The 22,724-nt window shown below is 57.0% G+C and overlaps 1 protein-coding gene across 2 annotated transcripts in view; it reads right to left on the reverse strand.

Annotated features, from left to right (window-relative positions):
* The window catches only part of RAB11FIP3 (RAB11 family interacting protein 3), a gene marked incomplete at its 5' end in the record, with an annotated part of 78,364 nt that continues 55,640 nt past the window's right edge, over positions 1 to 22,724 (reverse strand). Inside the window, 12 exons of one of the 2 annotated variants that reach the window (XM_082856426.1) lie at positions 1 to 1,442; positions 1,517 to 1,657; positions 1,766 to 1,921; positions 2,014 to 2,151; positions 2,699 to 2,780; positions 4,921 to 5,061; positions 7,908 to 8,011; positions 8,860 to 8,953; positions 12,625 to 12,660; positions 15,861 to 15,995; positions 18,460 to 18,609; positions 22,541 to 22,698. In XM_082856426.1, the coding sequence (XP_082712552.1) occupies positions 1,329 to 1,442; positions 1,517 to 1,657; positions 1,766 to 1,921; positions 2,014 to 2,151; positions 2,699 to 2,780; positions 4,921 to 5,061; positions 7,908 to 8,011; positions 8,860 to 8,953; positions 12,625 to 12,660; positions 15,861 to 15,995; positions 18,460 to 18,609; positions 22,541 to 22,698 (1,449 nt within the window). In that variant the 3' untranslated portion in view covers positions 1 to 1,328. The remainder of the gene's footprint in view (positions 1,443 to 1,516; positions 1,658 to 1,765; positions 1,922 to 2,013; positions 2,152 to 2,698; positions 2,781 to 4,920; positions 5,062 to 7,907; positions 8,012 to 8,859; positions 8,954 to 12,624; positions 12,661 to 15,860; positions 15,996 to 18,459; positions 18,610 to 22,540; positions 22,699 to 22,724) is intronic. The other variant, XM_082856427.1, reaches the window with a different exon arrangement.

Consider the following 22,724-nt stretch of genomic DNA (forward strand, 5'->3'; position numbering starts at 1 on the left):
TTATCGTACATATATATATTTCATGTGTATACACAGATAGTTTTCTCTCTTAGAAGTATTAAAAAATTGATCAACCTTCAATCTATAAAAAATACCTACTCTACACAATAGAAAAATCTCTCCTCCAAGTTTACATTGATTTACACCCAAAGCTTTCCCCAAAATATACAATACGAGGCAACGTCTTAAATCTTAGTGTAGAAGGTGGGCCACGTGGAGGGTGGAGGGACACAGAGCCACACACACGCTTGCTCACGCACGCACGCACACACACACCCTCACGTATGCGCTCGCACACAACGGTGGCCTGCCTGTGTGCAGGGTCTTGGCCCACCTGGGAGCACCCGGAGGCTCCTGGCTGGCGCTCAGGCTCGGGGGGCAGGCCCAGCAGCCCCTGTGGGTGATGCTGCTGCTCCTGGCAGTGCAAGTGCCGGGCAGGGGCTTCCTTGAAGGAGCCCCCAAGCCACCAGGAAGGCCTTGAACTGTGTACTTGTGAGAGCCTGCCTGCCCCAGCCTCCTGCAAAGTGCACCTTGTGGAGACAGGACGACTCCTAAAGACCTCAAACTCCCAGAGGAAACTGGTTCCAGACGTTTGGTTTCCTCGGGCCAGCGGAGATCCGCACAGGGAGGAGAGGACATACCCCTGGGAGCCACAGCCCTGCCTGAACCCCCAGGGTCAGAGGGAAACAGCAACACCCACCCGATACAGACAGCACATTCCACGCCATGACTCTCAAGTCACAGGAGCGTCAGCGCCCAGAGTTACTGCAACGAGAGGCTGGCCGTGAGCACAGACCCGTGGCCTAGAGGCCCCTGGGCCTGAAGCTGGACCAAGGGGCCCCTTCTGGTTGGGTGCCAGCCTGAGCAGCTCCAGGAAAGCTGGGGGGGGGGGGCAGCCCTACAGCTCCTGGCCAGGCCCTGACACACACTGGCCTCTCCTGCTTGTCCTCCCCCTGCCCCACCATGTCTGGCGCCAGGGTCCTGGGGCTTCTATGCCATCCAGGAGTGGCTGAGACTTGGATGGCACCAGGTTAGGGTGCCTGGCGGGCACAGGGAGTAGCACCCCCGGCGGGGACCCATTTCATTCCTTTTTTCCCTGACAAGGCAGGAAGCATGGAAGAGGTCACAGAGGGGTTCACCCCAGCCTGAGAGACTGTCCCTCATTCTCTGCAGAAAGGAGGGCATAGCGAGAGGCCAGAGCCACCGCAGGCTCCGGTCCCAGCATCCCTCCTCCCCTGCCCTGCCCTGCCCAGCTGTGTGCTCCACGGTGGGTGAGGGACCTCGGTCTCAGCTGTGTGTGTGCTGTGCTGGAGCCCCGCTGAGTGGCACTACTTGACCTCCAGGATGGATGGGTTGGTCTCCATGATGGCCACGATGATCCTGTCGATGTAGTCCTGCAGGCGGAAGTTGATCTCCTCCTGCTTCTGGATGGCATCCATGAGCTGTGGGAGGAGCTAGGGGTCGGTGCCAGGTGCCCAGACTGTGGACGCCCGCAGGGGACGGGGCGGGGCGTTACCTCGTCGCGGGAGACGGAGCTGATCTCTGCGGCCAGAGACTCAGAGAAGGCCGTGGAGAAGAGGTTCTTGGCGCCCTGGATGCTCAGGTTGATGATCTGCCCGTTGAGCTCGTCATTCTGCTCCTTCAGGCTGCGGTTGTCCTGGGGGACACAGGGTGTCACTTCTGGGCCGAGGCAGGACCACCAACTCGGGCACCGGCCCCCACGCACCCCCATGTCGACCCCCAGAAGCGTGAGCCCAGCCCGCACCTGCTTCAGCCTCCGGACCTCCTGCTCCAGCTCACTCTCCCGCGTGCGGCTGTTGTACTCCTGCAGGCCTGCACTGCTGCTGCGGCCCCTCCTCTGCTCGGCCTCCAGCTTGAAGAGCTGCAGATGCTCCAGCTGCTTGCGCAGGTCCTCGATCAGCTGCAGCAGCGGGGGTTGGCTCAGCTTGGCTTCAGGACCTCTGGGGTGGTCTGAACGCCAATGGGGGGGGAACCCCGGGGCTCTGTGCTCACCTCCTGGGTCGCCTCCTTGTCCCTCTGGAACTGGTGCCTCTCGTGGCTCAGCCTGTCCCCCAGCTTCCTCCTGTTCTCCTGTTCCTCACTGAGCCGTAGAGACAGCTCCTCAATCTCATCTAGCAGCTTCTGCTTCTCCTGCAAGAACGAAACAGTTGCCAGAGACATGCCTGTCTGCCGCCCATCCATGCAGCTCTCCTCAGCTGTCTGCGCCCAACACGTGGCAGGTGGGCCTGCGAGGCGCCTGGGACTGTTTCTGGGAGGAGGCCAGAGCCCAAGTGCTCTCAGATGTCCTCAGGGTGCAGAGTTGCCCAGGGGTCCCTGGGTGGGGAGGGGACCACGGGGCACAAGGGGTCAAGCTGAAGTCAGCCCCTCAAGGACATCATCCTAGATTCAAACCAGGTGTTAATCTATGCGTGACTCTTCAGGCCCAAGGATGCCGGGAAGCCAGGCAGGGTCGCGCATCTTCCAGGAAAGGGACGGCCAGGCCCAGTGTGTCCTGGCTCCCTCACCCACGGGGCCACCAGCCTGCTCTCGAGCAGCACAGCTTCCTGGCCTGCAGCCACACCCCCACAGGCCCATCGGCCAACAGTGCGGCTGCCCTGCTTTGGAGAACCTGTCTCAGGTCCCGATGGCCCAAAGTCACCTGGGGCGGAGGGCGGGGAGAGTCTGGCCGGCAGCTTACCTCCTCCAAGCGCTCGATGCTGGCCTTCAGGCAGGGCATGCAGGACCTCAGCTCACTGTTCTCCTCGTCCAGCTGCTGCAGCCTGAGTCACAAGAACAAGGCTGGGACCCGCAGAGCTGTCCCCCGGCCACCACACGCACCCACACAAGGGCCCTGGGCCAAAGCTTCTCATAAGCCAGGATGGTGTCTCCACACACCTCCGGTTTACAGAGAAGCTGCAGACACAGAGTGAGTTCCACGGACCCTGAGCCCCTTCCGGCTTCTCCAGGCATCTGCTCACCATCGTGGCGTTCATCACACCCACACTGGAAATGCAAATGACCAACCCATGGACTCAACACAGCTTTCCCACCAGCGCTCCTTCCCGTCTGGTGTCCCCGCACCGCATTAGCCGTCATGGCTCCTCTGTCCCCTCTGGTCTGCAGCAATCTCTGGACTTCCCGGGCTCTCCATGACCTTGACAGTTCTGAGCAGGTCTGGTCATGTATTTGGTAAAATGTCCCTCAGACTGGGTTTGTCTGGTGTCTTCTCGTGACTGGACAGGTTGTGGGTTTGGGGAGAATCCCACAGAGGAGAGGTGCCCTTCGCATCATGGGTGACGTTGACCTGGATCGCCTGGTTGGGGTGTGTCTGCCAGGTGTCTCCTCTGTCAAGTTCTCCTTTTCCCGTTCCTTCTCTGTTGTCTGGAGGCCAGTCATGGGGTCCAGTCCACGCTCCAGGGACCCCCGAGCGGACATGTCTGTGTGTTATTTGGTCTCCTTTGCAGGAGTCCACGTTGGGTTACACTCTGGATGGCGGTTCCTACTGTGCCCCAGCTATGCCCACTGGGAGCCATGACATACCGTCGTCTGTGTGTGCTTCTGTTCAAGCACCTCCCTGCTTCCTGGCACCCCAGGCTCTGCCGGTTTTCCTCTGTCCCAGCCACAGACCCAGCCCTTCTCCAAGAATCCCCAGTTCCTTCCATGGCCCTGCTGTCCTCACCCCTGCAAGAATCCCAGGGAGCTGAGGGAGGCCACCAGGGTCCAGGCACATGGAGCTGCTAACTGAGGTGCAAAGAGCAGGCAGCGGTGACCCCGAGTCCCATCTTGCTCTGTGAGGGCCTCATGAGGCCCTGTCTACCTCGGGCCCCTGCAGCTGCTGTCCCACTCGGCCAGCAGGATGTCCCACTCAGCCAGCAGGATGCCCCCTGCCGTGCAGGCTCTGGTGCTGGCAGACACGGGAGGCAGGACGGCCCGCCCCTAGGCACCCATAGCCCAGTGGACAGGGCCCCACGGAGAGGCTGTGGCCTGCAGGTCCACTGGATGGCACTGTGCCGAGGCCCAGGAAGAAGGCTTTCCCGGGAGGTGACACCGCAGGCCAGCCCCCGGGGAGGCCTCCCGTCCAGGAAGACCCCAGCACAGCTCTGTGTGCAGTCCCTCCTGCCACCTCCCACTGTTGAAAATGTGTCAAAATGTATTTTCCAGCTTTAAGAGCTGGAAACACATGCTAAAGAGCCTAGAGTTGTCATTCACGAGGGTAAAATGGCTGCACGATGAAGGCTGAGAGTGGTGCCCATTCAGTTAAGGAGACTGTGAAATACCCGCCTCCCCGTCACTACCCACCCAGGAGCGAGCTCTGCAGAGGGAGGATGAGCAGGAACCTCCAGGTGACTGTTAACTTGTGGACATCTAGGTTCTCTGCTGGTTTTCTTTGACAAACAACGTTTGAGATCCACGTGTCACCGTGAGTGGACGCCCCCAGCCTGAGTTCCTGGTCCACTCCTGTGCCTTTGTGGGGTGTCTGCACAGAGTATGCTCCCCTTTTCCTGACTTATCTAAGGCTTATGCCTTCAGGGGAGCATAGGGGTAATTTTCTCAAGTTGCCTTAAAAAAGAGTTTGACTTTGATTTTGAATGGTGCAGCATCCACTGGAGAAAGATTAGAGAAAGTGACATCCAGGTAGTGTCAGTCTTTGCCTTCAAATACTTTGTGGCCTTCAGTAGAGTTTTTTAGTTTTCTTCATAAAGGTTTTTCCACTGTTCGTAAAATCAAATTTGTTCCTAGGTATCGTGCCCTCCTGGGGTGGCCAGCTGTTGTGGTGAGAGCCCAGCTGCATTTCTCATCAGCCCTCTCCCCCACCTGACCTGCGGGTCCCCCGTCCCCCTCTCCCCCACCTGACCTGCGGGTCCCCCGTCCCCCTCTCCCCAACCTGGCCCGCGGGTCCCCCGTCCCCCTCTCCCCCACCTGGCCTGCAGGTTCTCGATCTCGATGCTCTTCTCTCGCTCCATCTTGCACAGGAGCTCCTTCTGCTTGCGTGTCTCCTCCAGGACCATCTCGCAGGCTCTTAGCTCCTGCTCCTTGAGCTGCTCCTCCAGGGCATTGGCTCTGCAAGGCAGAGGGGGAGGGGAGAAACCGTCCTGAGATGCTGAGCCCAGAGCTGGAGAGAGCGGCCCTGCCCAGAGGGGGGACAGGAAGGCACTGAGACGTCCCCCAATGGCCCACAGCTCTAGTCAAGGGCAGTTCTGAAGCAGGACATGTATCCCCCCAAACACCCTTCACCTCACAGAGGGTGACTGGCCTTCAGACCACGGCACAGTCCTGACGGCAAGGACAGTCCCCATCATTCCCAGGGGGAATTACCCCCATCCTGGCCTGCACCCACAGTTGCCTCCTGCTCGCTGGGTGTGGGCAGGAGACCCTCCCGGGCACAAGCCCACCAGGTGCCTGGCCCCAGGGCACCTTGCACTGATACTGATACCAGGCTGGAGACATGGTGTACAGACCCACCCCACCCAGGTCAGCCGTGGCAGACTCGAAGGCAGGTATAGCAAGAACATGGGGACAGAAGGAAGGTACACATGGGGACCCTGACACTGGCCTCTTCCCAGACCACCACTCCCAAGTGCAGGAGACAGGAACAGACCAAACCACAGAGAAGGGCTCTGGGCCCTGCCTGCGGACGGCCGGAGCCCATGCCTCCAAGCTGCCCGTCCACACAGGGTTTCTCATCTGCTTTTTGGTGCTTCGCACCCAAGAGTGAACAGACAGCCAAAGACCACCAGACATCACAGGAAAGCTCTTAATACAAAGTGGCCAAAGCAAACAGAAAAAACGACCTGAAGGAGACACACATCATGTGGGAAACACCACAGAAGCCCTGTAACTATCACCCTCAGAGGCCTGAGACACCACGTCCACGAAACAGGAGCAGCTGTCGCAGAAGGAATGGGTAACAGAAGTAACTCTTAGCCATTAAAACTACGACACGACAAAATTTTAAATTCAATAGAATAACTGAAGGAGAAAACCAAAGATTATTACACAGAAAAAAAGAATAATGAGAAAGTTAGAGAATAAGGAAGTAAAGAAAATGAGAAGGAAGGTCCATAAGGTCTGATATCTGATTAACAGAAGTTCAGACAGACAAGAAAATGGAAGAAACTCTGAGAGACACGTTTTCCAGATTTAAAGGCTGGAAACCACGTGCCCTCAGCACAGGAAACAACAAGAGACCCTCACAGCGTTGGGAGAGAATAGGACCCCGCAGAGCAGTGAGCCCAGCGGTGCCAGGGCCTTGGTCACAGACGGGACAGACGGCAGCGGAGCCGGCTTCCAGGGACCCAGCTCCCAGCGGGATCCCAGACTCAGCCACACTATCGATGGTGGGGGTGGAGGGGGGACACGACACAACCCCGTTTTCAGACACGTGAGGCCTTAGGAAGCCTGGCTCCTATGCTGCGAGTAAGGCATCTGCTCAGAAAGCGAGTAAGCAAAGAAGAAATGCAGGATCTGGAGAATAAGAAACCAGATGTGGAGAAAGCAGGTGGAACTCCTAGGATGGAAGGAAAGGAGAGCAGTGCGGCGGGTCAGTGCGGCTGGGAAACGCCAAGCAGCAGCAGCAGGAGTGTGTGCTTGAGGGGAACTTAGGCAAACACTGGCAGAAACGGCCCCAGGAAGTGGATATGACAGGCCCTGGGGCTGGGTGGCCGGGCAGGGCACAGAGTGTGGACTTTCCACCACAAACGTGGATAACTGATAAGTGCCCATTGGATGAGATGAACCTCCAGTCAGCTGGAGAAAGGAGTCTGGTGGCCCATCCAGATCTCCCTGGACAAGGACAGGGAGGGAGTAAGGAACGTCCTGCAGACGCAGCACTGGAGCCCCAGCCCTCGCATAAGCAGGGCCGACCCCACCCCTGGCTCTGCAGCAGGAAAGCAGGGCAGGAAAGCAGGTGGCCCCCGAGCCAGGGTCTCGACCACACAGGAGAACGTGCTTCTGCTGCTCTGTTATAGCAGTGGGCGAGGCGCCCAGGACAGCATGGCACATCCCGGTTCCCAGCCTCCAAGAGCAGGAGGACAGGTCATGAAGGCCCATCTCGCCCAGGAGAAGCCACAACAGGAGGCCAGCGTCCCCCAGAGCCTCGGGGCCTGTGTCCAGCGCTGGTACAAGTGCTCGGAGGGTGAAGAGCCTGGGGCTGCAGAGGGTTCGGCAGGGCCAGGCTTCGCCCAGAACACATGCCGTGCTCCCAGCCTCTGGACCTCTTGAAAGGGGTCTGTGACCCCAAGGCTCTGGCTGCACACAGGCCAAGTCCCTTGTCCTCTGCAGGAGAAGTGCTGCAAACTGGGGTGAGGTACACAGCGTGACCAGCTTCCCAACACCGAAAACCACACCACGTGCTGTGAAAAGTCTGCAAAACAGGAGATGGGGAAGCACCTGCTCCCTCCTTACACCGACTTCCACACGGCTGTTATTTCTAACTCAGAGCTCGCGGCTCCCACGTGGGGCTCGGTCGCACTGCTACGCCCCATGAGGACCCCATGCTTCAAGGGTGGGTCAAGTACCCGAGCACAGGGAGCTCTGGAGGCACTGGCCCCACCCCAGAGCCCCCATTTGCTGCCTTGGTTTCCTTGTCCAGGAGATGCGGAGATGAAGCAAGCCTGCATGGGGTGGGGGGCGCACCTTTGGTCAGGACAGGTCTTGGAAGCGGGGCACACGCCAGACACCCCCAGATGGGAATCCCAGCCGGGCACTCTGCAGGCCGGGTGTCGGCCCCGGCTTCTCCTGAGAGGTCCCTCCCTCGCCCTTTCCTCTGGGGAGAGCCCTCAGCAGGAGCCTTGCTCACCCCACACCATCCAGCAGCTGAATGGAGGGTGGTGCTCAGAGAACCTGAGGGGAGGAGAATGACCAGGGGGCGGATCACATCCCACAGGCACTAAGAGGCCTGCGCTCACCTGTGCACCAGCTGGAGGTTCTCCTGCCTCAGCCGGCTGTGCTGCTCCCCGTTGGCAGCCGTGTCCTTTTCCAGCTCCGACACTCGCTTCTCCAGGAAGACAACCTGGGGAGCAAGATGGTGGCTTGAGAATCAAGGGGGTGGGAGAGTGTGTGCCCCACGCAGACTGTCCTGGAGGCCATGCCCACCAGGCTGGAGACGCCCTGTGAACGAGGCAGCGCAGCCTTATGGGTACCAGTGAGGACGGGGGAGCACGTGGTGCCCTCGACCCTCAAAGGCAAAGGAGCTGAGGGGCCGCAGGCAGGGCCACTGCTCCGCCAGACACAGCCCACAGAGGCGGCTCACACTGGGGACTCGAGTGACAGAAAGGCCCGGGGTTTGGAGCCAGACACGCTCACCAGGTGGTGGTGGGAGGCATGACGGCCAGACCGGAGAGCTGGGGAGGGCTCTGCAGAGCTGAGATGCTGGAGGTGCTGTAGAGGTCCAGGAGGCGGGGGGCAGGGTGAGGTGGGCGAGGGGGACAGAAGGAGGTGGGAGAGAAGGTGGGGGGGGGTGTCTGTGGCCACCCTGCCCCTGCACTTCCTGGAGCTGGTCCTGGAGCCCCAGGGCCTTGGCCACAGGGAGGCTGCCCTGCCCCAGCAACCTCTCAGGAGTGGCCGATTCCACCGTCCTGGCTCTAGGATCACTGCAGGCTGCGGGCCCTCCTGCCTCCCCGGCCGGCACCTCTCCGTGGACAACGTGACACCTCTCCTGTTCACCCCGCGGCTGCCAACCCAAGGAAACCCGCCAGAGATCATCAGGGCTGGTGGACGGCGCAGCCCTGCCGGCGCCATCACCACCTCCCACTGTGCCCTCTGCGCACCTCACTCAACACACCCACTGGGGGCCTGCGCCTGAGGCCGCTGAGTTGTCCACACGTGGCCCTCCGGCCCTGCCATCCATCCAGGGCCTACCTTGTCAGCAATGTCCTCTTCCATGCCCTCCACAGGGTCTGGGGGAGGGTCCTGAAGGGCCTCCATGGTCAGGGCCCCTGACTGATGCAGGTGCCTGGGGAGAATAAACGACAGCCCTGTCCAGAGAAGGTCCTTCAGCAGAGCAAGGAGAGCAAAGAAGAGGGACAACTTCGCGGCCAGGCCTGTACACATGAACACCCCCAGGCTGGTCTGGAAAGCAGAACCCAGCAGTAGGCGGCCAGGTCTCCACCGAAGGGGACTCCGGGCAGGACACCACTACCGAGGGCTGGGTGAACAGGCCATAGTCTGTGGAGCCCAACGGGCCCGGCCTTCTTCCCTACCAGCTACTGGGCCAAGATACTTTGAACTTGGGCAATAAAACAGGACGTCACTCCTCTCAGTGATATGAAATAATCTCATCTTCCCTGAGCCGTGAAACATTAATTCAAGGTCATGACCTGTGGGCACACCGTGACTTCCACGTCCTCTCCATCTCTGACTTCCAGGCACACCTCCTGGGGCAGCCATGGCAAGACACACTCGGGGCCTCTGGGGGCCGACCGTGAAAAGGGCACAAGCCCTTGGCTCTGACACATGTGGGAGGAGCCTCAGCACTGTGTGACCCTGAGGAAGCTAGGCACCCTCCCTATGCTACAGAATGGGGATCTGCAGGCTGTCACATAACTATGGACACAGCACAGAGCCAGTTCAATAAAACATTGTTAAAAAGTACACTCTCAGGACTTCCCTGGTGGTCCAGTGGTTAGGACTCTGTGCTTCCATTGCAGCAGGCCCGGGTTCGTTCCCAGGTTGGGGAAATAAGATCCCGCATGCCGTGCCACATGGCCAAAAAAAAAAAAAAAAAAGTACAGTCTCTTTACCAAACATATGAAGTTCTATTTCCTTTTCAGCACTGACTGAGCTTGCGCATTCCTTACATTTCTTTTCCAGAAACATTCTCAGGGGAACAAAAAGGAAGGGCATCTTTATCCCTGTAGACCACAATCCCCAACTGTGCCCTGGGGGGTACGTATCCGCGCATTTCTGTGGATTTCACTCAATTCCCCGAGGGCGCTGAATCCCAAGGGCCAGGGGAGGACAGGCCATCAAGTTGCCATCTAATCACTCCTCTTAACATCCATGACCTTGACCTAAACATGAGCTCCTGACGCCACTCCTGGGGCAGGAAGCTGCCCACCCCAGACCCAGAGACCACCCTGAGGAGGGTCCAAAGCCTGGGGGCTGACACCCGATCCTGATCTCAGACCAGGGGTTCAGGCATTTTCCAAGGGCTGAATCTGGGGTTGGGGTTTGTGGCCACAGCATGTAGCCACCTTAGGGTAAGGCCAAGGTTCCTCCCATGGTGGGTGGGGAGCTTGTTTATTTAAGCCCATCCTGGCTCAGGAGACCTACCAGGGGAAGGGGGGGGATGCCTGATCCACCCCAAAGGGAGTCAGGTCAAGCCTGGCCGGTGGACGGGACTGCACCCTAAATGTCACCCGACCCCAGACCTGCTGTCGCCCTGTGAGGTCCCCAGGCACACTGATCCCAGAGCCATCTGCACCCAGGCGAGCACACAGCCAGGTCAGAGGCCTGGGCTGAAACGATGCCACAAGAGTGAAATGACAGCAAGCATTTTGAGTTTCCTTGGAAGGTTGGTGGCAGTTCTACGGGCAGAAGAGCAGCAGATTCAAAGTGCACGTGTGTGTGTGTGTGTGTGTGTGTGTGTGTGTGTGTGTGTGTGCACCGACTGCAGACGATGCTTGTTTGTAAACAACAAACACCTGCAGGCTGGCCTTTTTTATACCAAAGGGTATCTGCAAAGGAAGATGAATTCTCAGAGCAGCAGCCACAGAGGCCAAAAGCCGAGGAGCCAGGCCCTGGTGGCTCCAGGTCCGTCCACGTGCCTGGTGTGGGAGCTGGGAGGGCAAGTCAGCTTCCTTAGTCTCACCAGCTGCAGGCTGTTTGGGTAAAAGGTGGAGCGAGAAGGGAATGCTGAAACTATGATCAAAGCATGGTCTGGAATTACTAGGACGCTCCCAAGACCCAGGTGATGGAGAGAGCAAGTGAGGAGGGTGGGCCTTTGGATTCACCTCTGCTTCCCCTGGACCCTCAGCCCTTAACATGATAGGAAAAGAAAAACAAGTGTTTTACATCCTCAGGGACAGAAGCAGGAGGGTATACAGGGCCAGAGATGAGATGTCCAGGGCGCCGGACGCTGGAGAGCCCAGGCGGCTGGCACCTGAGGGGCAGCAAGGGAGGAGCTCAGATGGGGGAGGGGCGGCCCCCACCAGGCACCCAACTCAGGACTGCAGGCCTCCAAACGGGCTGCACCACAGCCTATGAACTACCTGAAGGTCGGCAGCCAGGCAGGACCCCACTCAGAGGGAGACCTCTAGCAAGAGAGACAGAGCTCAGAGAAGGGTGGGGGAGCCAGAGCAGAGAGGCCGCCTTCAGGGGCTCTGGGGGCAGGGGCTCCGGGGGTAGGAGCTCCAGGACCAGGAGGTGGAGTGGAGGGCTCTGCGGATTGGATCGCGCTCCAGAGAGGCCCGCAGAGCTCAGGGCAGGCACTTCCAGACTGGAACCACGCCTCTCACTCCACCCAGCGTAATTAACGGTGGAAAGGACGCACAAGATTCGTCCTGAAATGTCTGAGCTTCAGGGACAGGGAGAACACCTTTAAAAGCTTCCAGAAGGGAAAAGCAGTCACAAAGAAAAACCAGCAAGCACTAGACTGTCCTGCAGCAGCACCAGGACTAGAGGATAATGAGCAACGCCTACAAAATGGCTAAACGGAAACCACTTCTGATCTAGAATTCCACCCCAAGCCAAACCACAGGAGTAAAATGTCCAACAAGGGCTCGAAAATTTATTTCCTGGGCACGCCTTTTCTCAAGAAGCTACCAGAAGACGTGCTGGATAGAAAATGGAGATTAAAAAAAGGAAGAAGGGGCTCAGGGGGCGAGATGATCCAACACCTGAAACAGACACCAGGACCCGGCATCAGGGAGACATGCGGGGCTGCAGCCGTGCAGCCCACACAGCATGGGCGGAGAGGGTTAGGGCTCTGGGGGAACCATCCAGGCAGCAGCAGGGCCAGGCAGTGGAGGCAGAAGATGACGCAAATAAAAACATAAAGGCAATCACTGCCTCCAGGAGAAGCAACAACTCATCTTAGAAAGGAAATCCAGTAACACATCACATGGCTTCCTGTGAAGAATGCTGGCATCTTACAAGCCTAGAGCAGGACTGGCAGGAGGGGTGAACGCATGTGCTGTTACCTCTCACTGCAGGAAGCCAGTGGGCAGCTCCCAAAACTGAAAAATGAAGAAGTGGTCACCAACGCTTGTTCTTTAGAAGCTCCTCCACCTCCTCCTCACCTTGGGGAGCCAGCAGGGGTGGAAAGGACACAGCCCTTGAAGGAGGTGGACCCAGACCTGGGCTGTGGCATCAGGGCCCCCGCTGACCCTCCCCACCAGGTTAGCCTACAGCCCTCACATGAGAAAGACTCAACTGAACAGGAGGAAGGACAAAAGTTTCCACCACGGACCCCCAGCCACAAACACAGGTCCAAATCTACTGCTTTGGAAATTCTTTTTACAACCCGTCCCCTCAAACTATTTTCAATCCCAAACCATGAGAAGTAACTTTCAGAAGTTTTTAAAAAAATACCTTGAATATAGTATTTTCTAAACAAGTTTTTAAAGCACTGTGACCAGTGACACATTTCAGAAGAGCACCTCAGTGGGCACCCAGGGTTCCTACCTTGCCACCTTCTTGCTGGAGAGCCGCTTCGATGGACTGCAGAAATCAAAACAAACAGGAAAACGGTGTCAGAGAACAGACAGGGAGGATGGAGAGGAAGCAGGAAACTCAGGCGAAAGAGATATGGGGCGGGGGCGCGTCCGCAGGCATGCAGCACCCGCTCCCGAGGCCAGCTCCATGCACGGAAAGGCTCGCTCAGCAAAACATTCAGGGGCACGGGGACAATCTCAGGGGCCTGTCACCTAGTCCCAGCCCTCAAGGAAGTTTCAGATGGTGTCACAACCGGGCCTCGGTTCAGGGGCTGGCCCCAGCGCCTGGACCCACAGGTGGCCATGCTGGGTTCGAGCCATCGGCCAACGGCACGTCCCAAGTGATTTTGGAGCCACACTGCCCTCCAAAGGCTCGGCCGTCAGAGGCTCCACACAAGGCGTGACACGGACCCGTGTGTACAGGAAAGCTCTGTTGTCGGTTTTAACTCTGGCACTGACATTTCAACCTCTACCAGCCCAGCTGCGCAGAGACTCGCAAAGCTTTCCTGCCGCCGTTTCAGGACAGGAAAGTCAGCCCCATGTCGCCTGCCTGACGTGATCACCTGCAGTGGCAAAAGGGCCAAGCTTACCGTACCCCTCGTTTGCTTCCCAATTTAACTGCTAAACTATTAGCTTCAACCTATGAGAACAAGAATAGCTTCATGGCCAGACAGACACACACCCATCAGTTACTGTGACCCCCTCAGGCTGGGGCAAGAAACCCTGTCTGGGGAGACACGCTGTTCCCATCACCAGCAACTGTACCCATTACCAATGCACTGCCTCTCCGCTCTGGGCTCGTCCTGCCTACCAGCTCCTGGCCCCTGTGATGCTGCGTCGGCAGAGGGTGCTGGACAGGGACCCAGGAAAGGGCCTGCTTCCAGGTGCCCCTGCTGCCTGGGCAGCACCAGGGTTTGAACTTGGGCCCTGATCCCCACACTCCCGAATCCCACCTGGGCGGCTGCACCTGACACCTCCCAGGCAGTTCCGTGGTGGAAGTCCCTCTGATGAGACCCCTCCCAGCAAACAGCTTTCCTGGCAGCCAGAGGGCAGACTTCTGCAAGTTTTAGAAGGTGCGGCTAGGCCCTCTGCAGCCGGTGGTGTGAGCCGCTGCTCCTCCCTCACAGCTGCTGCCCCGTCTCCTCCTGAGCCCTCCTCCCAGCCAATGCCACGTTACTCCAATCCCCAGTTACAATGGTCACTCTCTATTAAACTTTCCTATTCAAGTTACTGTGTGGTCCCCTCTTCTGACTGGGCCATGACTGATGCTGTACATTTTAACACAAGTCTAATTTCATCCTGAAGCAACAGGAATGGACAGACCACTGTCCAGTGTACTGTCCCCCTTCAGGGGCTGGCATCACTTGCACCTCTGGGTAAAGCAGACTTCTCAGTTTCTACAAAATGAACCGTTTTACAGAGGCTCCCAGGTATGTGGAAAATATGTATGTTCTGAGGTTCAATGGGTAGAAATTATATCAGACGTCAAAGCTGCTGTCTGAATATGGTTTGGACTAAATCACCTTTCACCAACCACAAAGCATGACCAAATACGTTTATTTTGAGGCAATTCCATGGAAACCAATGGGTAAGATTCACATCTCCTTAAGTGAGTGTGTAGGGGAAAGTTCCTGACTGATTATAACGAGGGTTCTGATGGCATATTAACCCCCTTGTTAGTGCCTGTCTTAGGGAACAGGTGGCTGAAACTGGATGTGAGAACCCCTGGACTTGCTGGCTGGACTCGGCCACGTCCCAGTCTGTTCTCTGCCCCACAAAGCCTAGCAGAGGCGACTGTGGCCACCCTGGGGCAGGTCCTCAACGTGGGAAAAGATCACTTCCACATCAAGTACCTTCGGAGGGTGAGAGCTGAGATACGGGGAAGGCAGGTCCCTGCTCGGGAAGGACAAATGACCATCCCCGCCAGGCTGAGCAGCCATCCTGGAGCGCTGAGCACTGGGCTGAACACGAGGGGTAAAGGGAGGCTGGCGGGTCTCTGGAATCCCTGGTCTCCCTAGAAGCTCCTCAAAGAGCACCTCCAGTTCTCCTCAGCACTGCTGGCACCCCCAGCTCCCCTCTGAAGCTGCCGATCGGCCCTATCCCTCACCTGACCAGGTGCTGGCTGGACCCTGGCCCAAGCTCTGAGCTACACAAGTGCAGGAGGAAGGGCTGAACCAGCACCAGGACACTACTGGCTGTCGGTTGCAGGGCCCACCAGGCAGACTGAGCGGCCGAGGCCAAGCCCCAAGGGCAGATGGCAGGCCCAGGAGGAAGCGTACGTGCCAAAACCATTAGGATGGTTCACCTTCCATGCAACTCCCACCAGTCCAAGGCCCCTGCCTCCAGGAAGTTGCATGGGAGCCCACAGCACTGGTCGGCACGTCCCACCCCTTCCTTGCTGCCCGCACGGGAATGCCTGGCAGTCCCTCACTCCCTCCGCTGGGCTGGGGCTGTGGGGTGCGCCGCACGAGGGCCCATCTCTCTTCCACACAACAAGCTAATCAGCAATCTGCCTAACGGACACGTCAGCATGTGCAAACCACCCAAAATGTTTCCTGCAGCTGGAGCCTGTGACGTGAGGCTGTGAGGAGCCAGGTGCCTCCTCCTGGGACTCTGACTAGGGGTGGGTACAGGGGGCGGAGAGGGAACCAGGAGATGAGGAGAGGGAGAGGCGAAGAGCAGCAGGCATGCTGGGCCCAGCGGCCCATTCCGGGGACAGAGCAGCCAGTGACCCTGCCGCTGACGGAGGCTGCACAGCCTCCCAGAGACCAGCTCAGGGCAGGGCTCACCCCAATTCAAACTGATGCCCCTGAAAGCTGCTCACAAGTCTGCACTGAAGACCTACTCTCACTTTAGATTTCCCAGTGCTACTTCTTGTGACTCTCAACTTCAAACATCTTTCAGTAAAACGGAGAAAGCACATCTTTCTAAAAGCAGACTTTCTCCCACATGCTGGCTGTCTTCAGGCAGGTCAGAGGCAGGGGACTGGACCGTGGCATGCACACAGGGCACCAGACCAGGAACAGCACATGCAGGGCAGGGGCCGAAGAGTCCGCTGTCCGCACGTCTGCCTGGCCTCTGGAGGAAGCCCCCGGAGTGGGCCAGGCATAGGGAGTGGCACCTGGGCCAGGGCAGTGGGGGCGGCTGCGGGCAGGTGGAGTCTGCCTCCCCCGGGACAGAGAGCAGGCCAGGCACCACATAGGTTACCTATTCTTTTCAAGATCGTTCAGGCGAGCAGAAAGATCCTCAAGGCGGTTGATTTGTTTGTGGCACTGGCTACAGTAAAACTCAAAAGCCTCATCTGTGAGGATGCTGTGCAGCTTGGCGGCAAGCGGGTCAGCGCTGGAGGGACGAGAGGTGTGGCTTCAGGAGAGAGCAAGGATCGGGTGGCTGGACAGGGTGAGCTGTCAGGCGGATGCCGCGGAGGCCTCTGTCACCCTCAGCACCACCTCCGGGACCTGCAACACCCGGCGCAGCGGCTGGGGGCACCTTCCTGGTCAGGCTCTCAGAAGACACAGGCGCAGCCCCGCGGCTCGTTGTAAAAGAAGAACCCTGCTTTGCCAAGAAGTAAATGACTGGACACACTGCATCCTCCTTTGTCAGAAACCCATCAGCGCGAGAGCAACGCACACGGCCAGGGGGCGTCTTACTTTCTGTTCTGTAACCCTGTCAGTAACTGTCTAAGAACCACCAGAACCAAGAACTATGGGTGGATGACTTTCGTTAAAAACTCATAATTCCGTTAGCCGCGCCACGACCTAATCTCAGTGGGCTTTCAGGGCAGTGGTAACGGCAGCCACGTCTTGTGGGCATTAGGACCCCAGGCTACAGAAAAGTTAAAGTGAGACATCAATCGTAGCGCAGAAGTAACCCTGCGGACAAGGGATAAGGGATGGACACACGGAACAAATGGAGAGATCACCAAAATGGGGAGACACACGCCCCGCGGGGCCACAGCCTGGCCCTCGGGGCAGCACCACTTGGAGCACGTCAGGCAGCCCTGCTGGCTTGGCCCCCGCCCAGGCCCTTGGCCTCTGCTGTTGGCACAGCTGGAGAATTTCTAGAACCGGGGGCAGAAGGGAGAGGTGACTAACATGTGCAGGCTGTCCAACCAGGCCAGGGTCTCCCCGAGGGGCCGGCACATTCCCTGATCTGGATACAAGGGTGGGTGCTTTCTCCCAGGGCCTCCTGCAGCCCGAAGAGGCAGGAGAGCTGGGCAGGAGCCAGCTCCATGAGCGAAGGTCCTGCCCTTTAGATGCCACAGTTGAGTTTATTCAAAGCCAGAATTTTCCAGAGAGTTTGGGGATGTCAGGTGATTATAAGAAAATGAATCCGAAGAGCCATTTGTGATGTTAAACCTCCCTCAGAGGCCAGTCGAAGGGCACAAACTTTCAGCAAGAGGAATAAGGTCCGAGGACACCACAGATGATAACACCGTGCAATCAGACCTTGGAGATACTGCGGGGGTCACCTGCAGCCCGTCGTAATAAAGTGAGTGGTGCAATAAAGTGAGTTATGCGAAGTTTTTGGTTTCCAGTGCATGTAAAAGTGACGTTTACACCGTACCGTAGTCCAATAAGTGTGTAAAAGTATCACATCTAAAAAAACAACGTAGGGAATTCCCTGGTGGTTAGGACTCTGTGCTTCCACTGCAGGGGACACGAGTTCGCCCTATGGTCGGGAACTAAGATCCCGCAAGCCACACGGCACAGCCAAAAAATTAAAATATTAAAAATTGAAAAAGAAAAGAAAAAACCCATGTGCATGCATACCTTAACTAAAAAATACTTTATTCCTAAAAAATGCTCACCAGCGTCTAGGCCTTCAGGGAGCTGTAATCCTTTTTTTTTTCCTAAGTAGAAGGCTGCTCCCTGTTGGGGAGAGGAGCTCCTTCTATTTTTTTTTAAAATTTATTTATTTATTTTTGGCTGCATTGGGTCTTTGTTGCTGTGCGTGGGCTTTCTCTAGTTGTGGTGGCTTCTCTTGTTGCAGAGCACGGGCTCTAGGCACACAGGCTTCAGCAGTTGTGGCTCGTGGGCTCTAGAGCGCAGGCTCAGTAGTTGTGGCACACGGGCTTAGTTGCTCCGTGGCATGTGGGATCTTCCCGGACCAGGGCTTGAACCCGTGTCCCCTGCACTGGCAGGTGGATTCTTAACCACTGTGCCACCAGGGAAGCCCTGTAATCCTTTTGCAACAGTCACGTCAAGGATTGCTGATCACAGATTCCCACAACAAACAATTATAATGAGAGTCTGAAATATTGTTAGAATTACCATAATGTGACACAGAGACACGGTGCAAGCAATGGCTTTGGAAAAATGATGCAGGGCTTCCACAGGCCTTCAGTGAGTAAAAAACACAAAGGGAAGTGCAGGACGAAGTCCACCTGCACAGCAAGACTGAGATTGCTGAGCAGGGTTTCAACACTCACACACACACACACACACACACTCTCTCTCACACACACACACTCACACACTCTCTCTCACACACACAGCCTCCCTCAAGCTCAATGCAAACCACAATGTGATCCACAAACAGCACTGTGAAACCCGTAAAGCCGAGTTTCCCAACCCCAGCTCTGTGCCCTGGGACTCGGCTGAGGCCGCATAAACGGGGAGTGACTGGGACCATAACCGATCAGAGGAACCACAGCCAACTGTTATCCCGATAGAAATCTTAAAGTTTTGACTGTGGCATTGTTCAATTATATTACAGTGAATAAAACAAGTTCTCTATGAACCAAAAGGAGACCCTCCCCCTTAACAGAACGTGAAGAGACAGGGCCCTGGTGCAGGGCTCTTACCTGGGGGTGAGGAAGACGGGGTCTCTGCAGCCGTGCTCCCCGTTGCAGAGGGTCTCTGGGGACAGCTCCGCCTCACTGCCCTCACCATAGTCCTCGAAATGTTCCTCGCCTCCTATCACCGTGACGACCGACTGGCTGTGCAGGTGGGACCTGCAGAGGCAAACGAGTGTCAGCTGCCGACATGGGCTGCGGGCACCCCCAGAGCCGCGGGCGTGACCTGAGCCTCCGGCAGAAACGTGCAGTGACCACACGTGTGAGTTCGTGTCCTAACAGCCGCGCTAGGGAAGGTAAATGCACAGGTGAAACTGACTTTAACAATGTACTTCACTTGGCCCAACATACCCAAAATCATCACTTCCAAAACAAGATCTTTATATTATCTATGTCCTTGTGTCATAATAAGCTTTCGAATCTGGCGTTTGCTGCAACCCGGGCACACGGCAGGTGCTCCCCGCCCCGGGGCCGGGCCACCACCTCACCACAGACCCCCCCACCCCCCGAGATCCTGTGAGCAGGCGCAGGAGCTGCCCCCTCAGAGGGGCAGGCCTGGTAGTCAGGAGGGGCCAGTCTCTGTCCGCTGCCCAGACCCACAGTCGCACGACACGCAGCACAAGCTCCCCGAGGCACCTGACCCCAATGGTCTCGGGACGTCCGACTGCTCTCTGAAGAGCGTGTCCGAGTCTGACTGCCTCCCGCCTGCTACCAGCCCTCACCTTCTCACACAGAGACAGGAAGAAATGATTCCTTCCGACAGACACCATTTCACACTAAGCTACTTTCTGTTTCTGTAGATGAGCTGCTTCGTGGATCCACGTGCCCAGACCCCGGGAGAGGAAGCTGCCCCCGAAGTGAGAGGGAGCATGTACAGCCTCCATGGGCCGGACATGGACGCCCGTGGGCGGCGAGGAGCCCAGCGCCTGTCCTCATGTCAGAGGGGATGTGCACTTGGTGCTGGGGACCCGGGGCAGACCACGCAGCCGTCATGCACCGCATCGACAGAAAACGGGTGACTTTAGATTATAATCGGCAACCTCGTGGCAATTCAAGATTTTCTCATTTGACACCAATGTGACTTCAACGAATCCTGAGGGCAAGTCACTGCTTAAGCAGCAAAACAGCCCAGAGCCTAGAAACTTCCAGAGAAAAACTAAGACCTCATAATGGTTTCCCAGATTTGACACTTCAACTTCGATTACTTGACCCAAATTGAATTTAAAGAACTTAGGGACTTCCCTGGTCGTGCAGTGGTTAAGATTCCACGCTCCCAATACGGGGGGCCCAGGTTCAATCCCTGGTCAGGGAACTAGATCCCACATGCATGCCGCAACTAAGAGTCCACATGCCACAACTAAGGACCCCACGAGCCACAACTAAGGAGCCCGCAAGCCACAACTAAGATCCAGTGCAACCAAATAAATATTTAAAGAAATTTAAAAGAACTTACCTATCACCTTAAAAAATACTGATCAGAGGCTTCCCTGGTGGCACAGTGGTTAAGAATCCGCCTGCCAATGCAGGGGACATGGGTTCGAGCCCTGGTCCGGGAAGATCCCACGTGCCACGGAGCAACTAAGCCCATGCGCTACAACTACTGAGCCTGCACTCTAGAGCCTTTGAGCCACAGCTACTGAAGCCCGTGCGCCTAGGGCCCGTGCTCTGTGACAAGAGAAGCCACCGCGATGAGAAGCCCACGCACCGCAACGAAGAGTAGCCCCCGCTCACCACAACTAGAGAAAGCCCGCACGCAGCAACGAAGACCCAATGCAGCCAATAAATAAATAAATAAATTCTTTAAAAAAAAAAAAAAAGAAGTACTGATCAGGAAGCTACAGCAAACGTGGCAACCCCAGCCCCACGTATTCTACCCTCACACCTCCCTCCTTGGTCACTGCAAGCCACTCTGGGATCCCATCTCCACACGCTGGGCTTGGCCCCTGGTGGCCCTGGAAGGTGTTCCTCCAGTCCCAACAGACCCCAATGGCCGAACGCACACGCACGACGCCCCCTTCCCTACCAGACGGTCACCCCACACCGCAGCAATCAAGGAAAGACCCCAATAAATGGAGCAATAAACTATGTTCAAAGACTGGGAGACCCATAGGGACAAGATGTTGGTTCTGCCCAAATAATCTACAGATCCAGCAAAATCCCAACCCAAATCCCAGCAGGTACTTTTTTCCAGAGACTAACAAGCTGAATCTATATAAAATCCACATGGAAATGTGAAGGCCAAAGGTGCCAACGCAGCCTTGTAGAGCGAGGCTGGAGGGTGCACATGGCCGAACGGCAGGACCAGCGGGCGACAAGCCTGGAGCAGAAGGACTGAGCGATGCTGACCTGCACAGGGCACACAGGGCCAAGCAGGGCGTCCAGCACAGCCCATGCACTCAGCTACCTTGTGGGGCAATGAGGAAGGAGGGAGCTTCAAAACCGAGCCTGAGCCAATGGACATCTATACAGGAAAAATGACCCCTGCCTCACACCATGCACAAAAACTCCCTTACGGGGAGATGAAAGAGCTGAAAACAAAGGCAAAACAATAAAGCTGTTAAAGAAAAGCAGAAGTAAACGTCACAGTGATGTGGAGTAAGCAGAGACCTCTGAAGCAGAACACAGACGTGCCAACCACAAAAGACAAACAGATACACTGGACTACAGTAGAATTTAAAACGTCTGTTCTCAGACACCCCAGGGAAGTGAGAAGATGACCTGCAGAGGGGGAAAAAGATGCCTGCAACACACCCGGGACAAAGGAGTCCCCTGAGACAGAGGAAGAGCTCCCACAATTGAAGACAGAGGAAAAGACGGCCCACGGGACCCGGGGAGGCCAGATCCACCCACCGCCTGTATCTGCAGAGGCAGCCAACGCAGAGCTGAGAAGCAGTGCTGGGACCATCGGGCCACGAGCCTGTTTACTATCTGGCCTTTACGGAAGAGCTTTCAGAGTCCTGCAATCAACAAAGGGGCGAAAGCCTGGAACAGGCACCGCACAGGAGAGGGTCTCCACATGGGCAGCCAGTGCAAGAAAGGCACTGCCCCCGTCAGGCACCTGGGAAACCCAAGTGAGGACCACCTGCTCTGCGCGCCCTCAGACAACAGGCGTGAAGAAGCGGAGGATGCCAGGCACTGCGAGAATGGAGAGCAGCTGGAACCCGCAGGCGGCTGGCAGGCAGGGAGCTACCAAACCCCACCTGTAAGTGTCTGACCTGCAGTAACCCCTACAGAGGAGCCTGTGCCCCAGGTGCGCCCTACGCCACCGAGGAACAAACCCGGCCACCAAAAGACGTCAGGCAGCAGCTTTATTCATGAAACCAAAACTGTGAGCAAACCCAATGCCCCAATGCCCACTGACAGGAAATTAAGAAGCTGTGGGCTTCTTAATGGAACACTCAATAATAACCAGAATAAACCACTCACAACGGTGCACACAGACACGGATAAACCTCACAGCCACGATACCAAGTGGGAGAAGCCAGGTGGAGAAAGGATACACACTGTGTGATGACCCTTAAGTGAGGAACAAACCAGGAGCCAGCGTACCAGGGAAGGAGCTGGGAGGGAGGGGCGGCGGGAGGGCTGGCGCTTGGGATAGGCATGCCATCTTCAATTAGGGAGGAAAAACACAAGCTCTGCAGGGGCCAAACAAGAAACAAAACGAAATAAAATAAGCAAAATTCCAGTTTCAAGGCCTCCCGGGGAGCCCAGGGCAGAACCGCCAGCCGTCACCTGGGCCCACATGGGCCACCTGGCACCTGGCCTCTCTGATCCGGCCCTTCCCCCTCACTGTCCTCAAACGCATGGAGTCAGGGTGCCATAAAGATGAAGACGTTTGAAATGTGTCTCGCCCTGGGTCATAAGAATTGTGATGACAAAATCCAAAAGACCAAGCCAATGTTTTCTCCTAGGATTCCTATCTGTACAGAGGAGCACCTTCTGACGGAGGCTGCACGGTCAGCAGGGCGCAGGCTCTTCCCAGGACCGCAGCCCTCCGCAGGCTCACACTCCCCTCTGGATCACCTGACATGAACCCCACCATGAACCCATCTGCCATCAGCCCTGGGCCATGTAGATAGGAACAGACCTGCCCGGGAGCAGCAGCAGGGCGCCGTGGCCGGGCTCCTCCGTGGCGTCCAGGCATTCGGGGGGCACCAGGGTGCCTGTGTCCTCGTCCGTGAAGGTCTCACACTCACTGTAGGTGCTCTCGGAGCCCATGTATGCACTGTCTGTCACCTCGTTGGCCTAGGAGAGAGAGCCAAGAGTCAGTC

Source organism: Leucopleurus acutus (assembly GCF_964270905.1).
Source record: "Leucopleurus acutus genome assembly, chromosome: 16".
Lineage (NCBI taxonomy): Eukaryota > Metazoa > Chordata > Mammalia > Artiodactyla > Delphinidae > Leucopleurus > Leucopleurus acutus.